At 30.6% G+C, this 26,733-nt stretch overlaps 5 protein-coding genes across 6 annotated transcripts; 3 read left to right on the forward strand and 2 right to left on the reverse strand.

The window, feature by feature from the left end:
* Positions 1–3,906: 3,906 nt before the first annotated feature.
* On the forward strand, positions 3,907–4,797 carry LOC114386416 (histone H2A-like). Its single transcript, XM_028346426.1, has 2 exons — positions 3,907–4,202; positions 4,313–4,797. Exons 1-2 carry the CDS (start codon positions 3,993–3,995, stop codon positions 4,550–4,552), a joined length of 450 nt encoding a protein of 149 aa, XP_028202227.1. The 5' UTR covers positions 3,907–3,992; the 3' UTR covers positions 4,553–4,797.
* Positions 4,798–9,015: 4,218 nt separating this feature from the next.
* Positions 9,016–9,809, forward strand: LOC114388501 (histone H2A-like). The gene is made up of 2 exons (XM_028349014.1): positions 9,016–9,301; positions 9,412–9,809. Exons 1-2 carry the CDS (start codon positions 9,092–9,094, stop codon positions 9,649–9,651), a joined length of 450 nt encoding a protein of 149 aa, XP_028204815.1. The 5' UTR covers positions 9,016–9,091; the 3' UTR covers positions 9,652–9,809.
* A 713-nt stretch (positions 9,810–10,522) lies between these two features.
* LOC114388502 (small RNA-binding protein 11, chloroplastic-like) lies at positions 10,523–13,248 on the reverse strand. Its single transcript, XM_028349015.1, has 4 exons — positions 13,095–13,248; positions 12,945–13,013; positions 12,764–12,870; positions 10,523–10,868 (listed from the first exon to the last, which is right to left on the reverse strand). The coding sequence occupies exons 1-4, from the start codon at positions 13,129–13,131 to the stop codon at positions 10,821–10,823; spliced, it is 261 nt and encodes an 86-aa protein (XP_028204816.1). The 5' UTR covers positions 13,132–13,248; the 3' UTR covers positions 10,523–10,820.
* Positions 13,249–14,159: 911 nt separating this feature from the next.
* On the forward strand, positions 14,160–17,766 carry LOC114386863 (ras-related protein RABE1c-like). 2 transcript variants are annotated; one of them, XM_028346920.1, is made up of 9 exons: positions 14,160–14,251; positions 14,490–14,603; positions 15,459–15,531; positions 15,619–15,719; positions 16,207–16,272; positions 16,377–16,474; positions 17,094–17,156; positions 17,232–17,324; positions 17,428–17,766. In XM_028346920.1, exons 2-9 carry the CDS (start codon positions 14,531–14,533, stop codon positions 17,506–17,508), a joined length of 648 nt encoding a protein of 215 aa, XP_028202721.1. In that variant the 5' UTR covers positions 14,160–14,251; positions 14,490–14,530; the 3' UTR covers positions 17,509–17,766. The 2 variants fall into 2 exon arrangements, with proteins under 2 accessions (XP_028202721.1, XP_028202720.1); XM_028346919.1 differs by having other exon boundaries at positions 14,185–14,405.
* Positions 17,767–20,459: 2,693 nt separating this feature from the next.
* LOC114387165 (zinc finger protein ZAT12-like) lies at positions 20,460–21,266 on the reverse strand. Its single transcript, XM_028347296.1, has one exon. The coding sequence runs from the start codon at positions 21,137–21,139 to the stop codon at positions 20,615–20,617; it is 525 nt and encodes a 174-aa protein (XP_028203097.1). The 5' UTR covers positions 21,140–21,266; the 3' UTR covers positions 20,460–20,614.
* Positions 21,267–26,733: the final 5,467 nt, after the last annotated feature.

Consider the following 26,733-nt stretch of genomic DNA (forward strand, 5'->3'; position numbering starts at 1 on the left):
TGCACATGCTTGGACCAACCCGCAAAAATGAAGGACATAAGCTCATTGTTAGAGCTAAGCCTCATCACACAATTAACCAAAAACTAAACCCAGTTCCAAATTCTAACAGAGAAAGGACATTGAAAAATTAAGTGCTCGTAAAACTCGTAAGCACCCTCTTAGAGGTTACACATAGGGACAATGTGACAACCTCTCTCCCAAAGCATGTCATCAATGGGAAGCTTTCCATGCATGATTCGCCAGAGCAAGAAAGAAGCTGAAGTCAGGATCTAAGTGTGCCAGAGGTCCTTGAAACTAGATTGAGGGGCAACAAACTATTGAATATGACAGTGGGCATCTTTGAGATATAGATGGTCATTGTTGGAGTTGTTCCAAAGAAACCTATCTTCCGCATGATGAATTGGGATAACCATAGATTCAATTTCCCTGGCTAACTCAGAAAACATGCTTTTAATCAAATCGGAACCAACCAGGAATTGTTATGGATAAAAAGATCAATTGTGGCTTTCATGTGAGGCTAAAAAAGGACAGGGAAATTTGCTACTTCAATGATAGGCGGGGATAGCCATTTGTCCCGCCAAAAATTGATGGAGGATCCATCAAACAACAACCAATAAGTGTTGAGTTGAACTTCACAGAAAACACTTTTAACAGCCAGCCACAGCGAAGAAGAGATATAATGGGCTTTGAGAGAGCTACGGGCAAAATATTTAGCTCTCAACACACTTTGTTCAAAAGTAATAAGTTTAACATATATTGAATGTAACCCAGTGTAGGCGGGTTGACATATATAGATCACAATTAAACCATAATAAATACACATACCCTTTTATATATTTATTTTGATGAATAAAAGAAAGCAATTCAATTATTATATGTGATGTCAAATTAAGCCATATCCTTAATTAACATTACTCACGATCCAATGGATTCAAAAAGATCCAGTGGAATTCAATACCACCACTCAATTACCTATTAAACTCGCATAATCCAATTACCATGCATGATATAGACAAATTCATTTCTTGCTTATACTCGTAAACTTGAAAGGTATGTGACTAGTGCAACACCATGTCCCCCTAAAAATATCACCATTGTTGCTGACTATTCTCTAAGATCCGACCTTCCATTTCTGATTTCTTTCTACCAACAAAGTGCCGCAGCATATGCAATTCAACATCACGCATATGCAAGCCTTGAAGTGCATTGTGTGTTATTTAAAGTCTACCATTTCATCTAACAAAGTATACTAATCGCAATCTCACTACTTTCTGTCATGTTAATTGGGGTGGTGACGGGAGATACACTAGACAAAAAATCAATAAGTGTTTACCTAGTCTATTTTTTGTTCAAAAACCAACCAATAATTGCAAGATCATTAACTTAGGTAGAGTATGAGCAAGATCATTAACTAAGGCAGAGTATGGGGCAATGGCTATATAACCACTACTATATAACCACTACTGGAATACTATGGCTATAGAAGCTTCTTCAAGAACTTGATGTGCCCACTACTAGGACTACTTCCTATTTAGACAACATCATTGCTTAATAATTGGGTTTGCATCACTAAAGTACAATCAAAGTCTCTCTGTGAATTCGACACTTGCACTTCCATTTTAATATTTACTATTTGTAATAAAATTGGTACACTTGCTAATAAGTTAACAGGCGTGTTGGTGTGGCAGTGTATCATGCTTGATATGAATTAAATGATCGCAAAAAAAAAGGCTACCCATATAAATAAGGAAAAGTTTAAGAGGCTATATGTGGTTATGTTTATTATTTAATTACTTTATATTAAAACCAATGTCATGGGCTTCTAATTGATAGGAATTGCAATTCATAATTGTCACTCTAACAGAGTGACAGACACGATAAATTGAACCAACAAGCTAAAGACATAATTTAATGGGAAATAGGTGTACAAAGATAAAGGATGCCTAAACACTTAGGTGCTTTGCAAGGTGTGACATGAGATTAGTGGCATATAAACTTAAAATATGATTTGTAGGGTGGGTTTGATTATCGATGATGTTAAAAATCCAAAATCAAACCCCCTCAGCACTACTTGTTCTAATTCACTTTTTACTCACTCCAACTTGTATATCGGACAAACTCATTCAAAAATCATCTATTCATCTTTAGTTCATTAAAGTTTAGATTGGATGTCGAGTTTTTGCTCACCCTCTATCTAACACACTTATTCAATGGATTGTCATAATTTGACTATATTAATTTTTTTGTATATGTTAAGGTTAGGACATGGACGGGTGAATATCCAACAAATAAAGTGAATAATGATTGGAAAGAAAAATGGTGGATGAGTGGCACATGACTCTATAACAAAAGTTTACAAAGGAAGTATGTAACACAAAGTTCAAGATTTTATTTTCATAATTAAATTATTAGTTATATGTAGATATCAATTTAAATATCTCATCGATACAAGCATAAAATCTTTTTCTCTCTCGCACACGATACATACATGTGGATGTGTCGCATGCATGTGTATGTATATATAACAATTTATTAGTCCTTAACTCTAGACTTATTTCCAACTAGCGAGTATTTACTATATTCCATTGTAGACTTTTTTTGGGCATATACCCATGGAATTTAAGTATAATCATGATCCTTATGCATGTGGCCATTTGGTGTTGTGAGGGAGCTTCTCTTGATTTTCACTTCGAGAAGCCAATAGAGATTATATAGAAAGTGAAAAATGGCTCATTAAGTAGGTTTGTAACACTGCTTGGGAAACCTATGATGTCATATTGATTTTGTTAAAGAAAAAAAGGTTTAAAAAGCATTAATGACAATGGAAAAGTTGGATGACAAATTGTTGAGTTGCAAATCAACATGGAGAAATCCATTATGGAACTTGAAGTGGAGAACAAAAGATTAAAGGTGACTAACAAAGAGTTACATTATTAGTTTTATGCCCTTCACGCAAAATCTCCACCTTTAAAATGTATAAAAAATAAAATTTCCATAAAAAATGTGAAAGTGTTTCATTCACCAATGTTATCACACAAATAAATAAATTTGGAAATTAAAGAAGACACTTGATCAATGTAAACCCTTTTTACTAGATAGCTATACAAGTTTTTGTTGTGCCAAGATGAATAACTTATTTGAGTTGTGTGTTGTAGAACTATGTGCAAAAAAATTTAAGAAAAAAAATATCAAATAGAAAAGGACATTATGAAATCAGGTCATAAAAAGATATCTTATAATAATCATCTCTTTTAAATATTAGGCTTAATTGCAAAAATAGTATTCCTATTTATCTCAACTCACTAAATCGGTCCTCCCTTATGTAATTTAATTCACCAATTAAGTTTTCCATTTTTTTAATCTAGTTATTTGAATCCTCATCCCCAAAATTAAATGTTGACTACCACATATCATAAATCCTATTGTACGTTCATTGTCACATGTTATAATCTTATTGGACATTGATTACCACGTGTCATAATAAGATTATGACATGTAAACATTACTCATTAACAATCAACACCTAATTTTGCAAATTTTGGAATTGAGTAGTTAAATAATCAAATTAAAAAAAAAACAAATTACTCAACTGGTGAATTAAACTACAGTGAGACGGATTTAGTGAATTGGGATAAATAGAGAGAATATTTTTACAATTAAACCTAAATTTTAATATTCAAATATATATGAATTTGCAATGGATGTGTAAAAAAAAAAAAAGGTAAGAATGAAAATCCGATAGAAACGAGTATCGCGTACCCCATTGGCCAGTTTTCGAACTGCACGGATCGCCACGCAAGTAATCCTGAGTCGTAGATAAAGTTCAATCCAACAGTCAGCATCTTTTTCCTTCATTCGATCCTGACGGAGTGTCCAAAACCTCTATAATATAAAAACCTTGCCAACGCGTTTTCATGTGCATCTCACCATCACTCTCGCTCTTGCAATTATTCCTCTTCTCGCAATCCGCACTAAAATTCTAGGGTTCCGAAATGGACGCTGACGGAAAGATCAAGAAGGGCGCCGGCGGAAGAAAGGGCGGCGGCCCAAAGAAGAAGCCGGTTTCAAGGTCCGTCAAAGCCGGTCTCCAATTCCCCGTCGGAAGAATTGGCCGTTATTTGAAGAAAGGAAGGTACGCTCAGCGTGTCGGTACCGGTGCTCCCGTATACTTGGCTGCAGTTCTCGAATACCTAGCTGCCGAGGTAACGTAACATATCACTACATCAATTAAATTAATTTGCTTCACTTAATGTTGATTAATTATGGTTAATTTTTGTGTTATGAAATTGAAATGTGGATATGGATTGTGAAGGTGCTTGAGTTGGCTGGGAATGCAGCACGTGACAACAAGAAGAACAGGATTATTCCAAGACACGTGCTTTTGGCAGTGAGGAACGATGAGGAGTTGGGGAAATTGCTTGCTGGAGTGACAATTGCACATGGTGGCGTGCTTCCAAACATTAACCCTGTTTTGTTGCCTAAGAAGTCTGAGAGGGCTTCCAAGGAACCTAAATCTCCATCCAAGGCTACTAAATCTCCTAAGAAGGCTTAATTGACTTATTAGTTTATTGTTCTCTATTTAGTGTGCACAATGTAAATCTGTGTTTAGGTTCTTTTTTCTATCACCATAATTGTAGTTCTCAAATCGTTGTTTATTTTTTGCATTTTCACTCAATTAGTCGAAACAGCAAGTTCTCAGTAAGGGATTAATTTAATTTTCTTATATTCGTATAATTGTATCCTTTCTCATTCTCTCTCTCAATCGAGATGTTGTGAAATGTTACATTGTTGAATGCCTTTGCAATCGTTTTTTTTTTTTTTTTACTCCTGTTTGAAAACTATTTAGATGAGAGTTTCTCAGAATTTGATTTTAATTTCATCATACTTCTTGTTTGGAGTTTGGACTGGTGTATGTGTGATGCAATAAAGAAATGGACGTAGAGAGTATGTTACCTTAATGCACTATTGAAGGCAGTGGCAAGAGTGTAATGTCAGGTTTGAATGTCAAATTGAGTCTCAGTTCTAGTGCAGGCTCTCCCCGTCTTGCTATCCTATAGACTTTAGATCGACTGAAAGTCAATTTGAATGGACTGTTTCGTTGCTACTGTGTTTGACGTGGATGTAATCAGCAAGTTACATAGCGTTGACTTGTAGCTTGAACGGTTAAAAATTTTCATCTTGAAATTTTGTTGTTATGATAAGATGGAAAGGCAGAATATTTACCTGGTTTCCACTTGAAATTGCTTTGCCGAATTTCTCTTTTTTGGTGCTTGTTTAAATTTGTTGACTCTAGCTTTGCTAGTGTGGTGTCAACTTTTGTTGTGGTAATACAGTGAGGTGTCAACTAGTAAAATGATATCTTAAAAATTACATAATTTATCAGTTCAATAAGTTTTTATAAAATAAATCAAGTTTATAAAATTTGAAATAATTGATAAAAATTAGTTTATAATTGATGGTTCCACTTTATTTTAACCTATAGGCCATCACAATACTCACTGCTCTTAAATTTAAATCCGAAAATTATGAAAATGGAAATGAATTAATACAAATAACTAGTATTTTAACAAGTGCTCATGATAAATGTTTATTTTTTATATAACCAAAATTTATAATAAACTCACATGACTAGTATTTTACATGACTTAAATTTAAGTTATATCCGTATTTAAGTTATCATATATATCATTTTTTATTCCTAAGAATAAAAAATAAATATAAAATAATTTACAATAAGTCACATAACTTGTCTAACTAATTGAAGTAAATTCTCGTACTTTTTGTTGAACCAATTTTATCACCCACAAGTAAAATGAAGTTTAAAATTATGTATTTCCTATGTTTTTGTTTTATTTATATTTTATTTTCATCTTTAGTTCTAAACAAACACTTATCATTACGTGTCAACCAACAAATTCGGTGAATATACTTTGCAATAATAATTTTATTATAAAATTAATTATTTTCATTTTATAATTTTTTAATTATCATTTTTTAATTTTACAATCACTCCATGATATTATTAGCATGTTTGTTTTATTATTGCAAACATCCAGATTTTTCTTTTGTAAAATTGAGTTTGTAAATTATTAAGTTTATCTTAAAATTCGTACACCACATTTTAAATGGAAATTTAAACATAACGTATATGTTAACTCGGTTAGTTAAGTAGTGTGTTTGAATTGCTTAGGAGCATGTTTGTTTTTTGTTTCACTTTGTGGGCATGCATTCCAAAGCATAGTTTTGTGAAAACAACATATTCTTGAACGTTGGTTTAACAAAGATGTGTGTTTGGTTTGTATTTTCATTTTTTGTTTTCATTTTCTGAAAATTGTTTTTATTTTTAAAAGATTTGAATTCTGAAAATATGTTTGATTTGACTTCTTGTTTTTTATTTTTAGGAAATAAAAACACTGAAAATTTATTATATATTGAATTTTTGTCTTTTTTGTATTTTTATATTTGCTTAAAATTACATTTTTTTCACCGCGTTTTTATTTTACGAAATTCCTGTCTTCAACTGAAAATACTGAAAATGAGATTTCATTGTTTTCATTTTCTGCTTGTTTCCTATTCACTGAAAATGTTTTCAAAAATTCAACCAAACACATCTTCATCACTATTTTAAGTTTTCAGTGAAAATGATAACAGAAAACAACCAAACCAAACGCACCCTAAGTTTCTAATGCAAAAACAAAAACACCATAAATATTTTAAAATCAGAGTTCAACTCTTCTTTCAAATTAAAAAATAATTTGGTGGTGATGAAAATAATTAATTTTCAACCAAATATTAATCCCAAGTTAAAGTTTAACGAGTTGAATGTTTTTTTAAGACAACATGTATTATCGTTTAGAGGAGTGAAATACGATTATTATCAATAATAAAATTCTTTCTTTAAATATTTAATATAATTACATACGGAATGAGTTTATTATCTAGTTTTGTGTAATGATCATATTAGTTTGAATATTTAGAATTTTTTTATACAAAAGTTTAAATTTAGATAAAAATATATAACTTCAAATTTGATAGATATTAATTTATAACTTTTTTTTTTAAAATATAAAGTTAAATTTATAAAGACATGTTAACTTAAAAATAAGTAAGGCCTAAAACAAAATTTGATAGAGACTTTTTTTATTTTAAATAAGAGAATTGTATGCGAGACTTTTTTGCTTGTATATGTAACCTTTTTTGTTTTAAAAAATTAATGAATAAATACTTTTTTATTGATAGATTAAAGCTTAAGTTGTAATCACTTTATGCTTGGACTGCCCTACATAAAGGTGATATTAATATAAATCTAAATTGAATGATTTTAATATGAAAAATGCATTGATATTAAGATTGCTATTGTTAACGCTTGGTATGATGTTGTCACTATATTTTGTACGGATTAAAAAAAATAATAAATAGATAAAAAAATTAGAAAATTAAGTTTTTATTATCATTAATTCATTTATTTATTTTATCGTCCACCATTAATAATATAAAAGATATCATTAAAAATAATGATTAATGTTATATTGAAAAGTTAAAATAATAATTATTTTGAGATAATTTTTTTCATTTATATGACCATTATAATGAGATGAAAGGAGTACTTTTAATACACTGATTTATATGTTATTTTTTTTCCTATTTGAAATTAAAATTTTAGGATAAAATGAATTCATATTTATTTGATCATTAAAGAAAAGATGAGCATCTTATTAATTCAAACCGTAATAAAATGTTTCTTGTTAGTAAAAATTAATGCATATATTTTTTTACACAATATTTAATGAATAAAATTTACTTTTAGACACTGATTAATAAATATATTATTTATTCTTTTATTTTCTTTCAATTAATAAAACATGTTCATTGCATGTCTTAGTTTTAAATGTTGTTATCCTCACATCTCAACTCATTTTAAAATGGAAAGAAAAGTGTGTGGATTTTTTTGGTAAACATATAAGAAAAAAATTACCAAAACATACAACTCCTCCCATTATTTACCATTACATGTATGCTTATAAATTTAGGATTGGGAGACTTGAATTTATACTGTTTTTTATTTTATTTTTTTGCAAAGTTCGTTGAGATTTTGGATTCTCTCAACCCGAATTCTCAACCTGATTTTTAATTTTTTTTTATAAGAATTAATTTTTTAAAAGATTTTTAAAAATACAAAATAAAGGAATTTAATAAAATTAGTGTCTATAAAGTGTCATTAGTAGACATGTGTCATTATGATTATTGGTCATTATAGGAAGAACCACCATTATGTGTGAATTCAATTATGAGGAGAAGTAAAAAAGATCGACCAAAATCAATAAATTAAGGACTAATATGAATGAGAGAGAAATAGGTCAACTAAAATATTGTTCAATTTACAAGCTAGTAGGTCATTCAAAAAATAGGTATCCTTACTGTTTTGAAAGTTCTAATCAAACAAATTAACTTTTTTTAATATTAATGTATTTCATTTCAGATTATATATAAAATAAAAAAAATCTTCAATGATAGTATTTTTAACTAATTATTTTAAACTTTATTATCTTCTCTAATATTATTAATTTCCTTTATTTACATTTTTAAAAATCTTTAAAAAAAATTAATTTTTCTAAAAAAATAAAAATAAAAAATCACGTTGAGAATTTGGGTCCGAGAGACGCGAATTCTCAACGGATTTTGCAAAAAAAAAATTTAAAAACAGTGCAAATTTAGACTCCCAACCCGAATTTACCCCATGAAAGTAAACATGTATATGTATTGATAAATAACAGGACATGTATATGTATTGATAAATAACAGGGGAGTATCATGTTTTGGTAAAAAAAAAAAATTATGTGAAAAAAAAATCAAAGTGTGTGCCCTACAGTGGCATCTTATTGGCTGGTGCCGAAGGACACGGATTGCCAAGCAAACAATCGTTAGCCGTGGATAAGTTCTGATCAAAGCTTCCACGTTTTTCTGCGCTGGATCCTCGTGAAGGTGTCCAAAGCTTTATAACATAGAACCGTGCCAACGCGTCTTCCCATCGCTCTCACACCTGTGATTATTCCTCTTTTAACAATCCACACCCAAATTCTAGGGTTCCGAAATGGACGCTGGCGGAAAGATCAAGAAGGGCGCCGGAGGTAGAAAGGGCGGCGGCCCAAAGAAGAAGCCGGTTTCAAGGTCCGTCAAAGCCGGTCTCCAATTCCCCGTCGGAAGAATTGGCCGTTATTTGAAGAAAGGAAGGTACGCTCAGCGTGTCGGTACCGGTGCTCCCGTATACTTGGCTGCAGTTCTCGAATACCTAGCTGCCGAGGTAACATGACATAACACTACATCAATTAAATTAATTTGCTTCAATTAATGTTGATTGATTACGGTTAATTTTTGTTTTGCGAAATTGAAATGTGGGTATGGATTGTGAAGGTGCTTGAGTTGGCTGGGAATGCCGCACGTGACAACAAGAAGAACAGGATTATTCCAAGACACGTGCTTTTGGCAGTGAGGAACGATGAGGAGTTGGGGAAATTGCTTGCTGGAGTGACAATTGCACATGGTGGCGTGCTTCCAAACATTAACCCTGTTTTGTTGCCTAAGAAGACCGAGAGGGCTTCCAAGGAACCTAAATCTCCATCCAAGGCTACCAAATCTCCTAAGAAAGCTTAAGTGTTTTTATTTTATTTTATTTGAATATGTAAATCAGTCTTTAGATGCTTTTTATGTGAAAGAAAAAATTATCTATTGCAAACACTGTAATTCCTATCGTCTCGCATGTAGGAGTTTGCTACATTAATGAAATCTTCTTTATTTTTTTTTGGGGGTCAGAATGTCTTCCTATGGTGCTTTTTGTTATGGTGCATGTCTCAGTTGCTGGGAAGTGAAATGTTTTTTATTTTTCTAACTTCGTTGATCCTTTTTCTGTAATAAATTTCATTTGTTTGAGATCAAACTTGTTTTGTTATTATTAGGAGTGTGCTTGGTTTTATACTAGTGGATAACTGATTTTGAATCCATAATTAATTTTAGATAAATTTTCATATCATTCGTTTCATGTAGATTGTCCGAGAAAGATTTGGAATTAGAAATGATTGAGTTGAAATAAAGTTGAGTAACTTTTGCATTGAATGAGAATTTTTACTGTATATCTTAATTTGTTTTATTATAAATCATTTTACTCAAGTATGTTCAAAATGAATTTTCTCAATGCTTATACAAAATTACAGACGCACACTGAAACTATTTTTTTTTTCATTCACTTGGTAAAATCTTCCGAGGGGTCAACGCAACGGGAAGCAAGTGGTCCCGCTCTTTTTTGGTTTATGAATTTGTTTGCCACGTAAATTTTAATGGAAGGAGGGAAACTTATTTCGATGCGCTTATGGGTTTTCTCACTACCATTTTAAAGATTGAAAGCAATGGGATTCATTGGAATTGTGTAATAATGATGTGTAACTCATTCAACCCTGACATTTGTTCCTCAATTCCAATTTAGTACTATTCAGGAGTGATTATATTAAAGATATAGTATTTTGTTTTATTTTTTTCCCTAACCGAATACAAGTATTATTCTGCTTTATGCAAGTATGTTTAAAAGTAACGTGATAATTTGTTTTTAGACAATTATCAAATGCTAAAGCAACACAGAATCCAATCGTGCAAATCTTTTGCACCGCTGTCTCAATTGGATACTGTATTCTCACAATGTAATGCCTCTTGTTAGAAGATTGAAGAATACGAAAAAATATTGCATAGCTGGTTTATTACTCTGATTGATCAAGTTTTGGTCTACATCTGATGAATGTAATCACTGTATATAAGGCACTGTCTCTTCTAGGTCATTTCTCATTTGCAAGTTCAACCAAAATCAGCCTTCCACTAACAATCTGCACCATGCAGGAAATAAGAATTATGTATTGAACAATCAAAAGTCAATTCGATAGAACATACAGGTGCTATGTGTATGCCTAGGATTCCTTTTATTAGTATTTAGTGGGTACATTGATAACAACGAGAGAGCTAGACGACTAAGAACATATCAAAGATGCATATCAAGGATATTGCAAGACTACTGATTCTGTACGAGAAAGCTAGACAACTCAGACAATATCAAAGATATAGCAAGACTACTGATTCTGTTTCCGCGCTAGATGCTTGCATGGCTAAGAATTTCCATGTCCCAGCCTTTTCTTGAAATTTTTATCTATCATACAGGCCGCATAACAAAAATGGTACAATCTTGATGTGTGTAAAGGCAAACATGATCATTAATTATCAAACTACGGTAAGCCATGCAGTGTAAGAGATGAACATTCGGCTATAATTACTTTCCATATGACTTAGAGAAACAATTAGGCATGCACAGGACATTTCCAACAAGGGGACAAGACGAGAGACACAACATAACCTTTTACAGAATACATATCATAATAGTAGAGGGTTACAAGACAGGATTTTGACTATGATGGTACACAAATATCAGTATGGAAAAAGATTGTTGGACACCAAATAAATGTTAACACTTAGATAGGGAAAGAAAGAAGTATGATTTGATAGAAAAAAAAAAAGAGAAACAAAGAGAAATAATAGGTGTTAATAGAGTGTATAATATATAGAGCCATAGAGGTGTCTAAATATCATAACTCTAGTATTTTTATCAATGCAAGGTAAGAAAAATACAAGGGTCTGTTTAGATAAAAAAAATTTAGAAGTACTTTTAGAAGAAGAAAATAAAAAGAAAAAAAAATGAAATGAGTTTTTTTATAAGCTAAAATTAACTTAAACAACTAATTTGTAGAAGCTTTCACATATAGATTTTCTAAAAGATGTTTTTTAACTTACAAATAATCTAATTTTAGATTATGTAAAAGCTCATTTTATTTTTTGCTTCCTATTTCCTTATCCGAAAAGTGCTTTTGGATAAACTTATCTAAACAGACCCTAAGTACATAACTAAAAAAATTTAATGGTGTTTCATGAGAAACTCACAACGAGCAATCGAGCATTATAATTATAGAGCTTTCTCTCATAATAAATAAATAATGGTCAGATTGTTGATCACAAAAACATTGATATGCAGTGAATATATTCCGCATTTAGATTATAATTTTCGGCATGGGTACACATGCCTAAACCCAATAAATTTACCACGCGTTGAAATACATTATATTTATTCTCTAAAGGAAGATATAATTACATCCATTTTCCATCTTTATGGCTTCAATCTAGCTACCACCACTTGAGGCAGATTATTAAGTTGAGGACAATGTTACATGTCTTCCTCATGTGTCAAGCAAGCAGCTTCCAAAGTAGCCATTAATCAACTTTCCATCAAACAAGGGTACTCAATGGAAGTCCTAACATGGAACATAAGTAGTTTGCGAAAGAAATCAAGTAGCTTAGAGTAATTAACTTTGTTTTTAAAAAAATCATCAAGTCTACCATAATCATAAATGCAGCCAAAAGGCATTCACTACAACTTGATGTGGTAGTACAATAATGTTTCCATGGACCGACAAAGGCAAACAAGGATACGTTGTTCATGTCATAGAGATTAGAGACACAAATAGGGAAAGCTAAACTATAAACCGAACTAAGGATTTAAATCCACACGAATATTATATATCTTTATAAATTGCAATCACCAATCAATCGGTCATTTCAACAAACACCTTCAGTGCATAGTCACTTACAACAACAATGTAGTTAATCCAAGCATACCAATATACGATGCCTAGCACATTTTTGTTTAATAAAGTGGATATAGATAAGAGAAAATTACCCTGCCATTCATGGCTCTCAAAGCCTTTTCCGCTTCAATTTCAGATTTGAAGGAGACAAAGCCGAACCCTTTGGGCCTTTTGGTTATAGGATCCAAAGCTAGATCAGCTGAATGATAAGGGCAGAGTCAGCAAAAGGGCATTTGAGAAGAGAGAGAAAGCGCAAGACAAACAGAAACACACCTTGGGTAACTAGTCCGAATGGAGAGAACAACTTCTTGAGCTGCTCCTGTGTAGTGTAAAAGCATAATCATGAAAAATGAAATGAAGCAATGGTGAGAGAGGGGTTGGGCTTCAATTTATTGAAGAGAGGGAGGAGAGAAGAACCCTAACTGTGGACGAAGAGCTTTGTCCCGATTCTCCGTGACATCTCCACTTTCCGATTGATTTTAATGTTTACCCTGCTTCTTCTTCGTCAAAGGATTCTACAACGTCTAAATTCAAGGATTTGTTTGGGTAATTTGATTATAGGCTATGTTTTGAAAAATATTCAACGTACTTTTATGGGTATACCATAATAAAAGAAAACAGGTATAAATTATTCAATTTAATTTGGGTGTTTTCTAACTTTAACATTATTTTAATGGGAAAGATCACAATTAGATGTTTAAAACCTAAGGAAACTTTTTTTTGTTTTTTCAATAAATAAATTTAGGATTAACTTGTTAAGTTAAGGAATAACAAGTTTGAAAATAAAGGTCTTTATTTGAAAAATTTGTGAAAAACATTTATTGATTTGAAGACAAGGATGAATTATAGTAATTTGTTTGGATCTAAGAGGTAAACAAAGACAAGTATAATATTTTAATATAGAATTTTATAATTTATCTTATTATATATATATATTATTGTATTAAATATCAAAATTTTATAAGAAAAATGATTGATTGATATTTTAAATTTGAAATTTTATTTCAAAAATTGTATCTTAGATTAATCGAACTAAATATAATTAATATAGAAAAATTGAATATTAATTCTAGGTATAAAATAATTAATTTAATAAAGGATTTATGAGATTTTTTTAAAATGAATATTAAATATGAGAAATTAAAATTCTCAAGATTCTCAAGAAACTAAAAATCTCTCTCCTGTTGAACCCTTCCGTACCTAGTTGTGAACTTATACCCAAAAAGGAAAATCAAAATATTCACTTATATTTTTATTATAAAATTTACTTATTCATTAGCTTTATATGTTGAATAAATTTATTAATTACTAGGTATAAATTGCATAACCTATGGTATACTTTTAGTAATAAAAAAAACCATATTAATTATGATTTGTGATGAAATGACATCAATTTATAATTTATGACCATTAAACTCAAAGTAAAAAACAAGTTAGACTCCCTTATGGAGAATATTTGGAGCCTACAATATATAAAAAATGATAATTTTAGAACAATGAATGAATCTGAATCTGAATCTGGAAACAGCCTTACAACAAATAGGGTGCCTCTATAGTCGGGGAAAGCTCCCTAGTTGAAGGTTGTAAAAAAAACTCCAAGTTATATAAAATATTAAATAAAAACTACAAACTTAGACATCGCTCCTCTCTCTCTAAAAATCTCCGGCGGTTCTTCAGTTGAACCTTGGAGATCTCCTCTCTCTCTCTCCCATTTTCCTTTCCATTTCGGATCTGGTTCTTATCTCTCTCTTGCATTCCATTTTTTCCGTGTGCGAATTAACTCGAAAATAATTCCCTTTATTTTTGGATCGTATGCAGATAGGAATAGACTTCGTCAGTGTTGAAATCACGAGAAATTGATGGCTGCTCCACCGGCAAGAGCTCGTGCGGATTACGATTATCTCATAAAACTTCTCTTGATTGGCGATAGTGGTAAGTCACTCCTCATAATTTCCTCGATTGTTCCTACAGGTTATGAAAACACAAAACATTGCAAACAAAAATGACATGATTTTTGTCTCGAATTGTTGATTTTGGATTTTGAGGCAAGTATATTTAATCTTAGAGTTTTAATCTTTTCATGATCTAGCTTGTGCAAGTATTTGAATAATTGTTTCTATTACCGTGATACAGTTAGGAGATTCTGTTAAGTGATGTTATACAGACATATCTATATAAAAAGCACTCCGTCAATATTATTTTTCTCTCTCTCTCAGATCATATTATTTATCATATCTATACTTTTCAGAGTTTGGTGTCCACCGAACTTTTCCCAATTCCGTTTTATCATAGTCTGATATCTGAACATATTGGATAACTTCTCCATCGTATATAGTTAGGCCCCTCTCTACCTTGACAATGATATGTTTTATTGCAACTTGTACTAAATTAATGACCACTTTTTATTTTGCTGCTTCTTTAGAGAGTTTTTTTTTTTTGAGTGATTATTTAGTGGGAAAATAAAAAAAACCAAAACATGGCAACGGAAGTTGCTTTTTAGCTTTGTTTTCTTGCGTACTTTTAATCTGTTTACTCCATTGGGAAGAAGAAATATGACCGTAGCTTGGCGTTTCACATGAATTATTTTCATTTACTACAGTATATATGTCATAGATATTCCATCCTCTCTGTTTATTTTCTTTTTAGAGGATCAAGGAATAGAATAAAAGTATTATAGTAACATAAAGAAATTAAAAAATACTGTGGCCATAGAAACTGCAAGAGATGTGCATTGGTATGCAAATTCCTTAATTTTCACAAACCTTTTTTGGTTATTCTTGGTTGCAGGTGTTGGAAAGAGTTGCCTTCTTCTACGATTCTCTGATGGTTCTTTCACAACTAGTTTCATCACAACCATAGGGTGAGTTTTCACAATTTAACATTTAATTGTAGAATCTTGTCTGCCAGAAGTTTCCTTAACATCACAAGGTCTACCCTCCCGGCGCAGCATTGATTTTAAGATAAGAACCATTGAGCAGGATGGAAAACGGATCAAGCTCCAAATTTGGGATACTGCAGGTCAGGAGCGGTTCCGAACAATTACAACTGGTAAGTTCTATGTTAGTTGCAGACGCCTTAACACCACTCTTCTTCTTTACCTGAGCTTGGGATCGGATATGAAACCATAGGCGGATTTATCCCATGCCTAAGCCTAAAATAAATAGTCTCCACTTTCTGTTTGGGTTCCTATTGTCTCAATTGCCAACCATGTAAGATTTATAAGCAAAATAGTTTTTGGGAACGTCTCCCTTGTTGATTTTTTTAATTCAAAATTGATCAGTGATTAATGTGATGATCACTAGTGAGTTTCTTCTTGAATTATCTAAAATGAACTTTCAAGCTAGTGGTACCTGTTGTTTCTCTGTTTGACGTGTCATGAGTTAAATTCCATATCCATTTGAATGGGTACTATTTCATTGCTGTAAGTGTAGAGTTCTTTTATTCTTCATTGATTTCCAAGCTTTGTGTCAAATTTGAGTATCTATCGAGCAATTTATTTTGTGCCAAGCCTTTACTGAATTCCCTTTTTTTTCAGCTTACTATCGTGGTGCTATGGGCATATTGCTAGTCTATGACGTTACAGACGAATCTTCATTTAACAGTAAAGTTTCTATTTGTTACTTTGGTTTAGAATTTTGAGATATGTGTTTTTCTCTTCAAAGGCTTTCTCATTTGGAATAATCATCCAGCTTGTGCCAATTTCAGATATCAGGAATTGGATTCGTAACATTGAGCAGCATGCTTCAGATAATGTTAACAAAATACTGGTGGGGAACAAAGCTGACATGGATGAAAGCAAACGGGTATGCAAACATCTGGGACCTTTCTCTCTAGGAGAAGTATCTAGGAACTTCGATGCACCTATTCTGTGCAGATCTAAGTCAATGGAGCTCATGAAATGACCCATTATTATCATCAAATATACTTTCTTCTTACTATTATGCAAGATTTAGTCTTGATTGCACCATAATGCAGCGTGTTTGTTTTTTCATTTAAAACCTAAAATGGACAAGTTGGAATTTGTAGTTTCTCATAAAACTAAGTTTGTAAAGTGTGCCCACATAGTGAAATGGGAAAGCAAACATGCCCTTAACAGTCAATACAACACACCAATTCACGTTTGCACACTTAATCATGTGCTTTTCAAACCACTTTTAGTTGAAACTGGTTTTTTCTCCTCGTAACATCTGTTCGCAAATCCAAAAGTTTAAACAAACATGCTTAATGATGTTAGAGGAACCATGTTTTAGACCATTAGCAAATGAAACATTTTTGTTTGAGATAGAGAGCAATGTGGTTAAAGGGATTATTTCTGATTTGATGCCATTGATTGAATTAGTAACATTCGGGATCCTCTCTTTCTCAAATGTTTGTCAACTTTGAGATTTTTGGATTTATGTATGCCTTTGTTTTTCTTTCTAGGTTGTGCCTACCTCCAAGGGCCAAGCACTGGCCGATGAGTATGGCATCAAATTCTTTGAAACAGTAAGTGATGCTTACGTGAAAATGTGGAAACTTAATTTTTTTTATCATCGCCAACAGAAAAAATTTATATTGCAGAGTGCAAAGACAGATCTAAATGTGGAGGAAGTTTTCTTCTCTATTGCAAGAGATATAAAACAAAGGCTTGCTGACACTGACTCTAAGGCAGAGGTATTTGAATTTCATCTTTCTTGAATTCAAGGACAAGTTTATTTGTATTAATAACCTTTTCTCTCTCCATCGTGTTGAATGTCTCGCCATATTTTCATTGCAGCCAGCAGGAATTAAAATCGACAACCAAAAAGATCAGGCAACGGCAGGGGAAGTTGCACAAAAGTCAGCTTGCTGTGGTTGAGGAGGCAACATTACTGTCCAAGAACAAGAAGGAAGGAGGAAAATACATGCATGATGATAAATTGATGATGATTCGTGCTTTGCATTTTACGCTGTCATTCTTTAATAGTTTCTTTCCTAGATTAAGTTATATATTAATTCAAAGCTAGATATGATTGTATCAAATCCATTGATCGTTGATATTTTGAATGGATAATTGCATTGATATTCTTTAAAACTTAATAAAATTATAGACGACCCCATTCTTAGTTTTAAAAAATTACACTAGTTATTTCATGTTAAATATTGCTAAGCAAATATTTTCTTGCTCTTTTATATTTTAGATAGATTATACATATATCTACTTTGAACAACATTTTATATTTCATATAAGTACAATTATACTGAACTTATTTATGAAAACTAGAAAGGAGGTCATTATAATTTTGTTACACGAGATCTCCATGCATTTTTTTTTCTTTCATTTTAATAATGTTTATCAATCATGCGATAACTGACATTTTTGTCATCAAATGAGAAACTTCTAGAGAAAACTAACAAATTTAAGAATAATCTTTATATTTTGTATCTAAATAGTGAAAACATTTTAAATGTTCCATTAACTATAAATAAATAAGTTGTCATATTTGCTATATGTTTCATAATTTTTTTCTCTTTAATACAGGAATATGCTATTATTAGTATAACATTTTTTTATGGTAAGATAGTTCAATCGAGAAATTTTAAAAAGTTTATAATGATTTCTTATAACAATCAAAGGTTTTTTTTTTTTTTTTAATGTATGACAGAATCAACTTTTTTACTAACATATAAACACTATTTGGTTGGTTATAAATGTTGTTATACCTTAATTCTAGCTAATTTATGTTTACTAAACAATTGGGCATTATATTTTTAATGATGCTTTTATATCTTATAAAGTACAGTTAATAAGCTTGTAGATAACCAAAATGCAATCAAGGTGGAATACTCCTTTCTATAGTAGTATAAACTATATACATGTTATGCTTGAATGAGGAGCCCAATTAAACTAATTATGCATCTTTCACAAAAAAGCAACTAATTTTTCACACACAAAAAAAAAAAACAAATTATGCACCTTGTCCTACTACATTGATATTTTTTTTTGCTCAACCTACTACATTGATATATTTGACAATTGACATAAAATGAATGAATCGTGATGAAAAAAAATAAGACAGACGTGTGATGCAAGCTGCCCGAGTTGAAGACAACAGTTAGATCATGACATATAAAAAGGGGAGGGAATATATCTTGTGTTGAATTTTTATGAGTTAGTCACATGGAATTTTTGTATTTATCTTTCTCTTTAATTGTAGGTGTTAAATAGGTAAAATTTAATTAATATTTGTGAACATTTATAAAGAAAGAAATGGACATATATATAATTTTGCACACAATGTCTCATTGAGAGAATACTTAAAAGAATCTTTATAGAACTTATTTAGATTTATATTATTATATATAAATAATTAAACTAAAAATGACATGTAAAAAATTAAATTTATGAAAATCAAACAATCATTCATGGTGAATATTATTAAAATAAATTTATTTCAATTGCGCTCTCAATTTTGATAATTCATTTCATATTTGAACTGCTTATAATGTATATGATCTCTTTCTAATTTTTATGACAGTTTTTTCTTAAATGAAGAGATTAATCAAGTTATTTATCAATATGTTCTAATTGCTTTTCTTTGTGCTATATTGAGTGACACATGTTCAAATGTACATGAGCATATGTTTGGATTGGATTGGATGGCGAAAACCTTTATTTTGGTCTTTGAAATTATGACATGTTGTCACAGTACTGACAGTAGGCTATGAAATCAAAAAAAGAAGTCAAATAAATTCCTAAAATTGAATTTTATAAGTCAAGCTAGTCCTTATTGACATTAGTCATTCACTAACTCTATTAGCCAATGTCTAATGCGGCACATCATCTATCATTTTGACAGATACATGTGATAACACACATTTAAGAACTAAAATAATGATTTTAAAATTTCTTTTACAATTATTTCAAGTATGAATGACATTTCATTTTTAGGGATTATAATGTATGATAACAATTTTTACAACATTTATAATATTTTTTCTTTATACTCCTCCATCACATCATTTAACTTATTTCAACCTTTTTGTTCTCTTCCTATATTTTTCTTATGTAAAAATTACAGGGAAAACTTTTGTTATAAGAGCATTACTCAAACAAAAATATACATATAGAATAACTTTTTTTTAAAAAAAAAAGATTAAAAAAGTTGATTTGTCCAAGGTGGACTATTGACGGGATTAAATTCTGATAGATGTTGTCTATATGTGAGAATTTCATCAAAATGATGATGTATATGCTACAAATGACAATGAAAGTATTTATAGGCTCTAATGTAATTTAGATTTCTTACATGGAACTTAAGGCCTTTCATAGGCAATAATATTTTGCTTTTGTGTAACAAGACAAATTTATTTTTGCCGGAATGTGATTCATTGTTAGCAAGTGTATGTTAAGGCTCATGTTTCTCGTGTTGATTTCTTATAATTCATAAAAGAGATATTTATATTTCTACAATTTTATTAGATGTCAAATTATAATTAGTTGTTGGAGATATTTTTTCTTCAAATCCTCTTTTTTAAAAAAATAAATAAACAAATAAATTGTTCTTGTATTAGACACAACAAAGACTCTCTTTTTTTAAATAATAAGGTGCAACTTTCTTTTTAACTAAAATATGAAGAAAAAAAAAATGTAAAACCACAGTTTCAAGTGATTGATATGTATGAACTCGATCAACGTACACTTATAATTTTAGGCTAATTCAATGTTGTCCCAAAATGGATTCAGATTGAGCTTAACAAAAAAAAAAAAAAACCATTTTCCAGAAAATAAGAATTATATGCGGTAGCCGGCCAGTCAGTCAGCAAAACTGGATAAGAACTAAGAAGTTTCGTATTATGAACACAATATGACTACAAAATGAGCTACCTATAGGTCGTACGTATAATAATAAATTACGAAAAATACACATTAACTATATTAATAAGAAAAAAAGAATCTGGTTTAGTACAAAATTAATTTCCAATCAAATGAAACAATTGAGCACGGGCGTCCTTAGGTTGAGCTTAAGATCATCCTCCTCCAATGGCGTCAAGTTCAAGTTCAAGTCCAAGCGCAAATTCAACTTTTGATCACCATCTTTCGATGATTCCTTCAAGATGGACAACGAAGAAGAAGGTTTACCACACAACAAGCCATCATTAATAGCAGTTCTATGCTTTCTCATGTGCCCTCCCAAAGCTTGTCCAATAGCAAACTCAAGCCCACAAATCGGACACGGGTGCATCCTAGGTTGTTGTTTCATGGTTGGGTTCGGTAACTCTTGATGGCACGAAAGATCTGTGACCATGAGCTTTGGTTTTTTGTGGCTTGCTCTATGGCCACCAAGGGCTTGAAAAGAAGAGAACCTTCTATTGCAAGTCTTGCACTTGAAATCACCAATATCACTACCCTTTGATATTGGGTAATTGGTTTCACTCTCTCCAACTTTCGTCAATAGCATCAAGCAATTAGCCATGTCTAACTTACTCTCTTCTCTGCCTCTCTTCATGGCTACTACGTAGGTCGGTTTAATTAATGGGTTACTATAGCAAAACAGTGCACTACACGAAAGTTGTTGAGATTGGAGAAGTGCCCTAGCTAGTTTCTATGTAATGAGTTATGAGAATTTTGAAGGCACTTCACTTTTAAATTTATACATATAAGATATAAGATTCTCGAATGTGTGAGGAAGGTGCATGTGGCTACGACTATGACTTGATCTTCGGAATTACGCGGATAAAATGGCAAAACTGGCCTTGCTTTTCCTTTGCATTAAGAATTGAAGAATTAATAGTGGCAATAGGTGTAAATATATATCAAGTCGAGGGACCAAAATATTATTAATTTGTACTGGGTTGGTACTTGCTAGTTGCTAGCTAAGTTTGCGTGACCGCGTATCCAAAGGGGCGAGGCCTATCCGTCTATTTGTTTTGTTTCTTCATTTTTGTTTTTTTTCTTCTTCCCTTAACTGCCTAATTAAGGTCTTTTTCCTTTTCCAGTAGGAATTGAAAGACTTTGATTCTTTTAAAATGTGTTTTGTAAAAGTCGAATTCAAAATTCTCTTTCACTAATCTCAGCATATATTTTTTAAATAGGCATATGTTAAGTTGTTAAATAAATCACGCACCACTAACAAGTTGTTGGATTAAGTGATTGTGGTACTGAATTTGATTTGTTTGAGTAAGATTTTGAATTCAAGTTAGTTTTGTGGATGAAAAAAATTATAATTAAAAAAAAATCCCACTAAATTAATTATGAACAACCTCAATAAATATTCCATGTTAATAATATAGTGAAAAAAAATCACATACTTATCTCTGCCTATACTTACAACTACTTATGGGTGATCTGTCTATGCTGAATAATGAAGAATCCAGCTGAAATTGCTAATCATGTAATATAACTATGCATGTCCTATTGTATTCTCTAGAACTTTTGAAGAAAAATAACGCCAAGTGCGTCACACGAGTCTTGTTTCGGTCCCGCCTTAATATGATTACCACTTTTCTTTTTTGCATGTACTTGAAGATATTATATTAGAACTGAGTTTTCATGTTAAGAAATTAAACTACTTGCGGTCTGAAATGGAGAAAGTACATATTTATTTATTCAATTATAAGGAAATGACAGTTTTTGAAATGGAATGATAGGCCCATTGAGCGTAGCGTGTGGGCCTACTAAAATTTGGTGAGTATGAAAGGAAGAAGAAAAAAAATGCTGTATGTAGATTAAGCAGCACAAAAATATAGAAAGTATTAAATATATATCTATTTTTTTCTTCTATTTAATTTTCCTCATTTTTTTTTCTTCATTTCTCATCATATCTTTTTTCATTTATAATTTTTTTCTTTATTCAAAACTATGCTTAAATCAAAAGCTATTTTACCAACGAATCAAAATTTTTATTTTTATGTTTATTTTATTTTTATTTATTGAATCTATATTAAAACAGATACATTAATATTTTTAGTTGTAAATCAAATATACACGATATGTATATCATTTATCATAATTATATTTTTTTATTTCTCTCTTTTAGGCGTTGAATAGATTTTTTAATTGTCCAAAAATCATTTTACTAAAATTTAATGATGTAGCTGTTGAAGGTTCTGACAAGACAAATGACAAGGGCAAACGTGTGTCACAGACACTAAAACGTACGCCGTTGTGCATAGAATTTAATCAACAACGTACTACGCGGTGCGTTAATACACACTTAGGTTAATAAAATAAATATCATTAAATTAATTTTTTTAGTTTGTTTATCTAAATTATGTTTTCTTAAAAAAATATTTTCTACTTTATTGTGAGAAACAAATTCTATTTATGTATTATAAAAAGCAATTTTAAAAAAAAATATTTATTCCAAAATTATTTTTTAAAAAAATTAAACAAACCTGCACATAACTCGAATGAAGCTATGCTAGTGTTACATATATATATATATATATATAACGTTTAGATGTGGGCTAGTAAGGCACAATTAGGTGATACGATCGAATTGATCAATATATATAATTTGTCAACTTTTTTCAAATATGTGATGTGGGGAGCCTTTGGTTTAAAGAGGCTGAAATATTCCACAAGATTGACGCGGAATTTTGGTTGGATTGACTCAGTGCATGCATGTTTGCTTCTGCGATGCGTTCAAAAATTCAAATGATCCGCATTATAGAAACTACTCTTGTAACTTCTCTGTTATTTTTTGTGATTGAATATAGTCCTAAGTGATCACTACCTATTTGGCGTTGCATTTCCAACACCGACTTCACTTATTTGCCAAGAGCTTCTCCAAAAAAAAATAATTAAAAACTTATTTGCAAAAATTCTTACTTTGATATGGCCATGTAAGTTTCATCCTTCTGACTGCCATATTCTTTTTTTTTTCTTTTCCCATATTAGTTAATTTCTCCTTTTGCCAAACATTATATTCATTCATTTTTAGTTTTGATTTTCTGCTTCGGAAAACCCTTTTCTATCTACGTATGATATCGTCATATTGTAACCTGTATTTGTTTTCACATAAAAAAGAAGAAGTGCATTTAGTTTTAATCCTTTTAGCAAATAAATACAATAACATTTTCAGAATTTCTCCAATCCATTCATTCATTCAACGAAATTTTTTGAATCCGGCCATCCATTACTTATATGAAAAGGCGCGTGGCATCAATCAAGGTAAAGAGTCTAAATGGTCATAATTAAACGGGAGGCCCACTACGGCATATTTCAACGATAAAAATAAAACCATTTTAGGTACAACTCATATGGAGACAGAACGAATAATTAATACTTCACCAATAATAATAATTTGAAAAAAAAATAGAGTGAAAATAAAAGTTGAATGTTGGATTGCTTGATTCGAGAAAAAATTATGAAAAATAAAGTGAAAATGAAACGATAAAATTATTTGGTTTGAATGAAATGAGATGAAAAAATTTAACAAATCTAGAAATTTTTTTTTTACCCTTGTAAGCAAGCACTATCAATCACCGGAAATTACTCCCACTAGGGACTTTTCGTCATTGCAAGCAATCACTTTATAAAAACATCCAACCTATCGCGTGTTGAGTTCTTTCACTCGAAAAAGAGAAACTACTTTATGAGATCCACGCATTCAACTTATTTTCTCATCTTCACTCATCTCAACCAAATCATCCGGCCACATTTTCATCTTTGTCCATCCGCTCCAAATCAATGCTGCCAAACAAAACATTATTTTTGGTGTATACTTATCATAAATTAAATTAATGAAATTCAGTACATCAATTCAATATTTAAATATAACAGTTTCTTTTATAAATTTCATACATTTTTCTATATGAATTATGATATTTCAATATTTATTAACTTACCATATTGTTTAAACTCTATTTGTATATTTAATTATACTTTTAATCCATCTATAACAGTTAATATATGATTTTGGTCTCTCAATATTTTTGAGCGAATTTAATAGCTCATTTTTTTCATGATTATTATAAATAAATAACTTCTTCCATATCCCCTTCCTTGTATTTAAAATTCTCATATTCTTATTCTCGACACAGATTAAATTGTTTAAACCTTTCTTTTACATAAAACTCATCAATCAAAATATCAAATTTTATCTACGCATCCTGCTAGATCCATAAACTTAAATTATTTTTTTACTTTTAAAAGTTGAAAATGATCATGTATCTCAAATCCATTATATCCCCAACTATATGAATAGAAAACTGGATATCATTAATGGTTTTAAGCTGATGAAAATAAACATAACCGATATTTATTTATTTATTTATTAAAATAAATAAAATTGTTGAAAAAAATTAAGAGGTCGAAATTGTACACGGTGTTTTGTGTGTGTGTACTTTACACGATCTGTGGTCTTGGGTGTGCTGTACACGGTCTACATTAGAGACACCAAACTTATAAGTGGGTCCTAATTTTATCATAGCTGATTTGACACAGATATAAACGGAGAACTAGTAAATTAAGTTTTCTAGCCACTTGCGGCCATTAGAATTTAGAATATTCTCGTGTCAATTGAATGCTAACTAACCTGATTTGAGGATGGACTTAAGAAAGGTAGCTAGGGAGAATTTCTCGTGGGAACTCCTTCACTATCAACTATTCAAGACTAAGACAAAGTAGTCCAGTGAAGATTGAAGGATGGATGTTTGTTTTTTAGTATAGAATGGTGACAACAAGGTTACAACTTACAATGACCAATCTTGTCTATGCTACTCAAATCTTCCAATATTCTAATAAATTTTAAAGAATGAATGCTTGTATTGTACCTTATACAAACGATATCTGCTTTGTTTTTTCTTCTTCAAGGGAGAAGATATTTTATTTTTTGGTACATATGAAATTATGAATAGAAAAATGACATTAAATGATGAATGCATTTTAGACCTCGGTTAGAGGGGAGCTGAAGCTAACTCTTTGTTTTAGTTGAAAATCAAAAGACCCATTAAGAAAGAAAAGAAAAAAACAAAGAAAATGTCATCCATTACACCTTTTTGGAACGCGTAACGTATGGAAGTAAGAAAGTATATACACGGGTTTCACATATAAATGTGTTAAGTAAATATATATAAAAAAATATTTATTTATCTTACATCAATTTCTTATGTGCGATATTTAAATTATTCTATATTCATATTTTCTCTTCTTTTCACTCTCTGTATATTCAAATAAGAGAAAATGTTTTTTTTATTTATAATTTTCTCTTTACTGAAAGAACTTTTTTTTTTATTATCTTCGTTTCTTTTCACTTCCTTTCTTTCATGTTTTTTTTTTAAATCAAACATACCCTGAATCTAAACACGACAAATGATAAGTAATTCTCAAGCTGTCAGCAGTACTGTCACAGTTGCTACTTGCTACTGAGCTGGATTAAGTGATTAACAATGTTTTGCTGTGATTCCCACTTCTTAGGAAGGAGAAATGAAGCTTCGTTGGGGGTCCTACTCCTACAATGTTTTACAAGTAATAATACCCCCAAACCTCAACATTCAATCATTTTAAAATTTAAAGATTTTATAAAATTAGTTGTTGATAATTGATACAAATTTTTATAATTATGTGTATAATTTTTTTGTTATTTTTTAATTTTAACAAAAAAATACGGGAGAAAATAGATAAGAAAATGAGACAGTGAAAAAAACAAAGAAGTGTATTAATTAAGAAAATATATTCAAACTTCAATTCTAGTTACTTTGTGCCAAAAAAGTAAAAATATAACTCTATTTATATATTTTTATCATACAACTTAACATTTTAAGATGATACAAATCACCGAACTTCATATAATTAAAGTTGCACTTGACTATTAAATCAAGATCAATTGTTGTGCTGACATCTGTCTAACTTAGGTCACGTGAAGCCGAATATTCATATGTCGTGCTTTATGTTCGTCCCCATTGGCTTTATTAGTTTAGCTGTTTTTCTGTTTTTTCTAGATGATAAATCCGATATGTGCTATCTTTTAATATATATATATATATATATATATATTATAAGTTGAGTGATTATATACAGATATTTCTATATATTATACATTCAATTAATATTTATTATTATTTATTTTAGCATATTATGTTATCTAGCTATCATATT

This window comes from Glycine soja, chromosome 15 (genome assembly GCF_004193775.1).
Source record: "Glycine soja cultivar W05 chromosome 15, ASM419377v2, whole genome shotgun sequence".
In the NCBI taxonomy this organism is placed as follows: domain Eukaryota; kingdom Viridiplantae; phylum Streptophyta; class Magnoliopsida; order Fabales; family Fabaceae; genus Glycine; species Glycine soja.

What these genes read in the sequence shown, in the direction of transcription:
- LOC114386863 (XM_028346920.1), top strand. Translation starts at nt 14,531, where the DNA reads ATGGCTGCTCCACCGGCAAGAGCTCGTGCGGATTACGATTATCTCATA. An exon ending in GTTCCGAACAATTACAACTG is followed by an intron (nt 15,720 to 16,206) that starts GTAAGTTCTATG and finishes CTTTTTTTTCAG; the next exon opens with CTTACTATCGTGGTGCTATG. An exon ending in GCATCAAATTCTTTGAAACA is followed by an intron (nt 17,157 to 17,231) that starts GTAAGTGATGCT and finishes TTTATATTGCAG; the next exon opens with AGTGCAAAGACAGATCTAAA.
- LOC114388502 (XM_028349015.1), bottom strand. Translation starts at nt 13,131, where the DNA reads ATGTCACGGAGAATCGGGACAAAGCTCTTCGTCCACA. An exon ending in GACAAAGCTCTTCGTCCACA is followed by an intron (nt 13,014 to 13,094) that starts GTTAGGGTTCTT and finishes TTCATTTTTCAT; the next exon opens with GATTATGCTTTTACACTACA. An exon ending in ATTCGGACTAGTTACCCAAG is followed by an intron (nt 12,871 to 12,944) that starts GTGTGTTTCTGT and finishes CTTATCATTCAG; the next exon opens with CTGATCTAGCTTTGGATCCT.
- LOC114386416 (XM_028346426.1), top strand. Translation starts at nt 3,993, where the DNA reads ATGGACGCTGACGGAAAGATCAAGAAGGGCGCCGGCGGAAGAAAGGGC. An exon ending in TCGAATACCTAGCTGCCGAG is followed by an intron (nt 4,203 to 4,312) that starts GTAACGTAACAT and finishes TGGATTGTGAAG; the next exon opens with GTGCTTGAGTTGGCTGGGAA.
- LOC114388501 (XM_028349014.1), top strand. Translation starts at nt 9,092, where the DNA reads ATGGACGCTGGCGGAAAGATCAAGAAGGGCGCCGGAGGTAGAAAGGGC. An exon ending in TCGAATACCTAGCTGCCGAG is followed by an intron (nt 9,302 to 9,411) that starts GTAACATGACAT and finishes TGGATTGTGAAG; the next exon opens with GTGCTTGAGTTGGCTGGGAA.
- LOC114387165 (XM_028347296.1), bottom strand. Translation starts at nt 21,139, where the DNA reads ATGAAGAGAGGCAGAGAAGAGAGTAAGTTAGACATGGCTAATTGCTTG.